This window comes from Brassica napus, chromosome A1 (genome assembly GCF_020379485.1).
Source record: "Brassica napus cultivar Da-Ae chromosome A1, Da-Ae, whole genome shotgun sequence".
NCBI lineage: Eukaryota > Viridiplantae > Streptophyta > Magnoliopsida > Brassicales > Brassicaceae > Brassica > Brassica napus.
The window spans coordinates 23,261,336-23,269,162 of record NC_063434.1 but is presented as its reverse complement, the minus strand read 5'-3'; the positions used below and the strand labels follow the sequence as shown (position 1 = coordinate 23,269,162).

Here is a 7,827-nt window from a genome sequence, read left to right as displayed (position 1 = left end):
GCACGCCTGTTGCAAGGGAAATTTGCAAGGGAAAAATTTCCTCGCAAATGCGCAACGGATCCGCAAGGGCATTGCGACGAAAATAATTTTCCTCGCAAAACGCTCGCAAATTTGCATCAAAATAATTTCGTCGCAAATTTGCAACCAATTTGCGAGACTTTTCCGCAAACTCACGCAAACCCGTCGCAAATTTGCGATTGAAGATATCGTCGCAAATCCGTTACAAATTTGCAAGGAATTTGCGTGAGAATTGCAATACCGTATATGTTCGTTGCAATTCCGTCGCAAAAAAAACGGATAGGTTGGTGACCACGTTTTTTGTTTTGTGTAACTAATCTCGCAAAAAAACGTATAGGTTGGTGATACACGTTTTTTCTAAGTGTAACTAATATTTGCAAGGGACAAATCTCTCTCGCTAATCCCTTGCAAAGGGGAAAGGCATCGCAATTCCGTTGCAATTGCCGTCGCAATTCCCTTGCAAGTGTCTTGCAAATATTTTTCAGATGTCTATATATAGCATCTGTGAGAAGTGAGCGACCATTGGAAAAAAAAACGAAAGAAAAAAGAAAGAAAAAAGAAAAAAAAAGTTGAGATAAATATATTTGCCGTGAGTTGTGAGTAAGAAAAAAATAAAAAGTTGAGAGAAAATGGCGTCTGGACATGAAATATACGCGTTACGGGCATGGATGTACAATCATAAGGATCCGGAGACTGGTGAAGTAACGAAAGAGTATCGTGCTGGACTACGAGGATTTTTACAACAGGCAACTAATCAACCATTCGCAAGGGAGCATGGTAAAATCTTTTGTCCCTGTAGAAAATGCAAGAACGAGCCATATTTAGAAATAGATACTGTGAAGAGGCATTTATATAATAGAGGATTTAGACCAAATTACTACATATGGTTTTTGCATGGGGAAGGTGCATCAAGTAGTAGTACGGGTCAGGGATTTGAACTGCCAAATTATAATGCAGATTATTATGATCCTCGTGAGCCAAATATGTTTGGAAATAATGCGGGTGATGGGTATGAGCAAAATATGTTTGGAAATAATGCGGGGGATGGGTATGAGCAAAATATGTATGGAAACAATGCGGGGGATGGGTATGAGCAACAGGGAAATAGGTATCATGATATGGTTACAGATGCATTGCATGAAGCTGCTATTCCTGATAGTAGTAGGGAAGAACCCAACATAGACGCACAACGATTTTATAATATGTTAGACGCTGCCAATGAACCCATCTACGAAGGATGTAGAGAAGGGCTTTCTAGATTATCACTAGCATCTAGGATGATGACTATTAAAAGTGATCATAATCTAAATGAGAAGTGCATGGATTCGTGCAGGGGCTCAACTCATTAATGAGTATTTACCAGAAGGTAATCTTGCTGCTGATAATTTCTATGAAATTCAGAAGCTAGTTGCCGGTCTTGGTCTACCATCTGAAATGATTGATGTATGCATTGACAACTGCATGATTTACTGGAAAGATGATGAAAAACTGACGGAATGTCGATTTTGTCAAAAACCAAGATATCAAGAAACCACAGGAAGGAATCCTGTGCCGTACAAACGTATGTGGTACTTACCGATCACAGATAGATTGAAGCGTTTGTACCACTCAGAAAGGACAGCCGCGTCGATGAGATGGCATGCCCAACATTCGGTGAAAGATGGCGAGATTACACATCCCTCAGATGCAAAGGCATGGAAACACTTTCAAACCGTATATTCCGACTTTGCGAATGAGTTTAGGAACGTTTATCTTGGCTTATGCACGGATGGATTTAGTCCATTTGGTATGTCTGGAAGGCAATACTCTTTATGGCCTGTCATCTTGACGCCATACAACCTCCCTCCGGAGATGTGCATGCAAAGAGAATTTTTGTTCTTGAGTATTCTAGTGCCTGGTCCAAAACATCCAAAGCGAGCACTTGATGTTTTTTTGCAACCTTTGATCCATGAGCTGAAGATGTTGTGGCATCATGGCGTGCAGACATGGGATTACTCGCAGCAACAAAACTTTAATATGCGTGCAGTGCTTATGTGGACCATTAGTGACTTCCCCGCATATGGAATGTTATCGGGTTGGACCACACATGGAAGATTATCATGTCCATATTGTATGGATAGGACAGATGCTTTTCAGCTGAAAAATGGGAGGAAGTCATGTTGGTTTGATTGTCACCGTAGATTTCTTCCGCCGCATCATACATATCGTAAGAACAAGAAATTGTTTAGGAAAAACAAGGTAGTGCATGTTCCTCCCCCAGTAATGCAACCAGGAGCAACTTTGTTAGAGCAGATTGATTATTACGGTGCTAAGGAGACATGTAAAGTTGGAGGAAATTGGCACACTCCACCTAACATGCCAGACGGGTATACGGCATCTCATAATTGGCATAAGAAGAGCATATTTTGGGAACTTCCATATTGGAAGGATCATCTCTTAAGGCACAACCTTGATGTGATGCACATAGAGAAGAATGTTTTTGAGAATATCATGAACACTCTTTTGGATGTGAAGGGAAAGAGTAAAGATAATTTGAAATCGAGGTTGGATTTGCCAGAGTTATGTGCAAGACCAGAGCTGCATGTGACAAGAGAAGGAAAATTACCAGTTCCGAATTTTAGATTGTCTGGGGTGGCGAAGCAAAAGTTGTTTGACTGGGTAAATTCTGATGTAAAGTTTCCAGATGGATATGTGTCAAAATTCTCAAGATGCATCGAGCAAGGAAAAAAATTTTCTGGTATGAAGAGTCACGACTGTCATGTTTTCATGCAGCGGCTCCTACCGTTCGCAATGACGGAGTTATTACCGAAACATGTTCATGAAGCAATAGCCGGTAATAAAAGTGACTTTTAAAATTATATATAAATTTATTGTCTTTGTTAATTGAAATAATATTTTCGTTTGATGATGAATTTGTAGGAGTTGGAGCATTTTTTAGGGATTTATGCACTCGGACATTGACTGAGGATGGGATCGAGTTGTTAGCCAAGAATATTCCGGTTTTGCTTTGCAATCTGGAAAAAGTCTTCACCCCATCTCTTTTTGACGTAATGGAACATCTCATGATTCATCTACCTCTTGAAGCAGCTCTTGGGGGCCCTGTGCAATTCCGATGGATGTATGTATTTGAGAGATTCATGGGATATCTAAAAAAGTTTGCCAAAAATCTGGCCAAAGTCGAGGGTTCGATAGTTGCAGGAAGTTTGACGGTGGAAACTTCACACTTTACATCCTACTACTTTAGCCCAACCGTTAGAACGAAGAAGACCGCTCCTAGACGATACGACGACGGAGGAGTTGCGCCTTCATATCATGTTACAGACGTTCCTGACATATTTTGTCAGATTGGAAGACTTGCTGGCAAAGTGAGAGAAGTTTGGTGGGAAGATCATGCACATGCTCATGCGGCTCACATTTATATTATGCGAAACATTGACTACTTGCAGGAATTTGAAAGGTATAGTACTCATACAAATTGAACATATATAAATTGTATTGATTACTTTGGTTTTATATTTACATATATGCCTAACAATTAACAATTCTTATATGCAGCATATTCAACTTACAAATTCGAGAACACTATCCTAATTTAGAAGAAAAGGATTATGAGCAGTTGAACGAACGAGATTATCCTGGGTGGTTAGAATACTATGTACGTACAATCTTTAGACTTTTAAAATTAAAATGACTTATTTTAATATTTATATATTTTGAGCAGGTGAAAAATGGATGTCATGACAAATCAATTCCGCGATGGTTGTATGAATTTGTTGACAAACCGGTTGCTAAGATCACTACTGCTCCAATGTACTTCACTCGTGGATACACTTTTCATACGTACACACACGGTTCGAAGAGATCAACCGCGAATTTTGGAATCCAACTCCAAGGTGAAACTGACTTCTACGGTGTATTGCAACAGATCATAGAAGTCACTTACCCGGGAAGCATCAACTTAAAATGCGTATTATTTAAGTGTGATTGGTATGATCCAACGAGTGGCCGAGGGGTCCGAAAAAATAACCTTGGGGTCATTGATGTCAATGCAAATAGACGTTATGCAAAATTCGAACCATATTGCCTTGCATCACAAGCAGATCAAGTGTGTTTTCTTCCATATCCAAGGATTAGAGAAAGGCGTGAAAGGTGGTTATCAGTGATTAAAGTGAATCCGCGAGGGCGTATAATCGTCGGAGAAATTGCCGATGTCGCTATGCAGGCCGAAAGAGTTGCTGAAATGTCCGTCCCAACCGAATCGACTGAGAATATTTTACACATCGATCCAGATAACCAAGAAGCAGAAGTCATTGTTGATGATTCCACCGAAGGGTCTGTTTCAGAAGAAGACGAGTTTGATGCTGAAACTGACGAAGATGACATCACAAATGATGAGGCTGAAAATAAAGACAATGAAAATGTATCTGAAAATGAATCTGATTAGACAAAATTTCATATTTATGCTGTATTGTCTTGTATTTGAATTTTTTTTTAAAAAAAATATAACAAAATGCGATGGAATTGCGACGAAATTGCGACGGAATTGCAAGATTCCCTCGCAACTCCCTCTCAAATTTGCGACGGATTTGCATGGTCATCCTCGCAATTCCGTCGCAACTCTTCGAACCACTAGCCAAAACCCGAAACGAATCCCTAAAACACAGTCGTTGCAATTCGCTCGCAAATTTGCAAGGGATTTGCAAGGGATTTGCGTCGATTATTAGGTTAATGTATAAGGACAGTTAACCCTTCTTCTCCATTACTCTCTGCCGTCAAAGAAAAAAAAAGAATCTAAAGCTCTCCAATTCCTCCTCTCTGCGTCTCCTCCCCGGGCTCTCTCTCCCCGCAGCCTGACGTCTCCTGTCAAGTCTCGCCGGACTCTCCCGCCGTATCTCTCTCTCTGTGCCTCTTCTTTCGCAGCCCACGTCTCAGTCTTGCTGGAGTCTCCCCCTCTCCTCTCCGCCGTATCTCTCTCTCTGTGCCTCTCCTCTCCGATCTCTCAGTCTCGCCGGATCTCATTCTCTCCACTCTCTCCTCGCCGATCCACTTCGATCTAGGTCTCCTTGCCGGATCTCTTTCTCTCAACCCGTCTCTCGCCGGATATCTCTCCTCACGGTCGCCCTCATCCGCCGTCATACTCGCCGGACTTCCACCGTCATTATCTCGAACCTGCTCTGTCCCTTTTGAAAGGTTACAAATTTCGGTCTATGTTTAAGTTTAATTATCAGTTTAGGTTTTGATTATCAGTTTAGGTTATCGATTTGTGATGATTCTGTGTTTGGTTAGGGGTTTAACTATTTAGGTTTGGTTAATTTCTTTGCAGATGTCAGGAAATGATTATAGCCGCTATCTATCTACTGGTGGTAAGAAGAGTTCTGGTAGTAAGAAGAGTTCTGGTAGTACGAAGAGTTCATCCCGTCATACCAATCCGGGTAGTTCTTCTAGTTCCCAGATGGCCGAGAGTTTGGCTGTTCCTAATAGCCAGACGCAAGCTTTCCCTCCAGCTCCCGCCCCAGCTCCTCCAGCTCCCGCCCCAGCTCCTGCAGCTCCCGCCCCAGCTCCTGCAGCTCCCGCCCCAGCTCCTGCAGCTGCTCCCGCCCCAGACCCGGCGGCAGATTTAGCGTCAATCTATATGGGTATATACCCATATATCTACACTATTATTTATGAAGTGATTTAGCTTATTTATCATGATTTCCATAATTTTAGGTAATTTTGCTTATTTGTCATGTTTTAATTAGGTTTAAGTTGAGTCATTAATTTATTAATTAATAGTTTTTAGTTGAGTCCATAATTTATTAATTTAAATAATATAACTATAAAATATGTAATTAGATATATAATTATTTTGATTTTGCTTATTTGTCATTTTAGTCAATTTTTCTTATTTGTCATGTTTTTATTAGGTTTTAGCTTAGTCATTGATTTATTAATAATTTTTAGCTGAATCACCAATTTATTAATTAAAAAAAATATTTGTAATGAATATTATATATAATTAAAAACGAATATTGATTTAATAATATTTAAATCTGTATGTTATATTAAAATTCTTATTTTCTTATTTGTCATATTTTATTAGGTTTTAAACTTTTATATAGGTCATTGATTTATTATTAGTTTTTAACTGAGCATTTATTAATTTTCACAAAACCCGTAATGAATAATGAATTTTAAATATAATAAAACACTCATTTTATTTTAATAATATAAAATTTATATGTTATATTAAATAATTAATTATAAACTAATATAATAAAATTGTGAAAATATATTTTAAAATTAAGAGAATTCTTATATATATTGTGTTGCTATGTGAAAGCAATATTTTTTATTATAAAGTTAAAAAAATAAGATATAAAACAGTTTATAATTAAATATTAGTCAAACAAAAATATTTATATAAAGATATTTTCTAAACTATTTCTAATATATGAGTGTTTTAAAACTTCTGACACAATAATAAGTACATATATAGTTTGATGAATCTTTTTTTGACATATATAAATAATTTGATGTTTGATTTAACTATTTAAAATCATAAATAATAACTTAACTTGTAACTAAGTTCAAAACAAATTTTCATGCTTTTACTTTAAACCAGTTTAAGTTTAATCCGTGAAACACTATAGATTCAGTTGGTGACCACTAGAAGAATGAAAAAAATGAAAAAAAAATAAATTCTGAGGAATAGAGAATTCACCATAATGTTTTTCCTTCAACATGTTCACTAATTAGAGTTTTAGAATGTCGATTTTTGAATTAATAAGACATAAAATAATAAGTATTCGTAAGATGATTATGTCCGCATGAGCGGGCAAAACACCTAGTATCATATATTCTTTAATGGCAGCGTTCATTATCCATATATAGATAATATACTAATACAGAATACATAAATATGCATGCCATCATCCGTTAACAATACAACATAATTAAACAGCCTATTAGACTGGTATTCCAAAACAGATGTCTAGATGATCCATTATACATCTATATTGCACTTGCGGCTATGCTTGCCTTTGCAAAATCGGAGTTGAAACTGGACATCGAATTGTTCCATCGAATTGTTCTTTATTCTTTTGTCATCATCCATCGAATTGTTCTATATACTTCTGTATGGTAGGATTTAAACACTTGTAAACCAAAATTTAAGCTAAAACAAAGCGCTAAACTTTTGTTAAAAAAACGAAGCGCTAATTAAGGTGATAATTGTTTACATGATTTTTTGAATTTTGGTTTTTGGCATTTGGATTTTGCTTTTTAGATTTTGGTTTTAAATTTTTGGTTTTTGATTTTGCTATAGATTTTAGTTTCTCAAAAAACTTGAATGGTGATACTAGATTCTAGTTTCTGGTTTTTGTTTGGGATTTTTTTTTTGAATTTTTGTATATTTTGTTTTTTTTGTAAAATTTGATTAGTTATTTATTTAATTTAAAAGTTATTTATTATTTTTAAGAACTTCACTTATAAGTTAATTTATTTTAAATAAAATTAAAATTACTAAAATAAATATCATTTTTAATAAATAATACCAATACATCTCTTAACACATAAAATAATTTTAAAGTAGTTAATTTTATTTTCTTGTCTAGTTTTTTTTTTTAAAAAATAAATGTTTTTATAAAATATGTTCATATTATATATATGTTAAACAAATTATTTTTACTTAGCCTTATTGTCTATATTTTAAAGAATCAATTCTTTATGGAAATTGATTGGATGCTTATTTTAATAGTTAAATTTTAGTTAATGAAATTAATTTTATCGAAAACTTAAATTTTTGTGAATTATTTTATAGTTCATTAT

The 7,827-nt window shown here is 35.9% G+C and overlaps 1 protein-coding gene across 1 annotated transcript; it reads left to right on the top strand.

The window, feature by feature from the left end:
- The first annotated feature begins 647 nt into the window (after nt 1-647).
- Nucleotides 648-5,760, top strand: LOC106398937. Its single transcript, XM_048738889.1, has 4 exons — nt 648-795; nt 922-1,257; nt 1,352-5,208; nt 5,342-5,760. Exons 1-3 carry the CDS (start codon nt 648-650, stop codon nt 2,869-2,871), a joined length of 2,004 nt encoding a protein of 667 aa, XP_048594846.1. The 3' UTR covers nt 2,872-5,208; nt 5,342-5,760.
- The last annotated feature ends 2,067 nt before the right edge of the window (nt 5,761-7,827 follow it).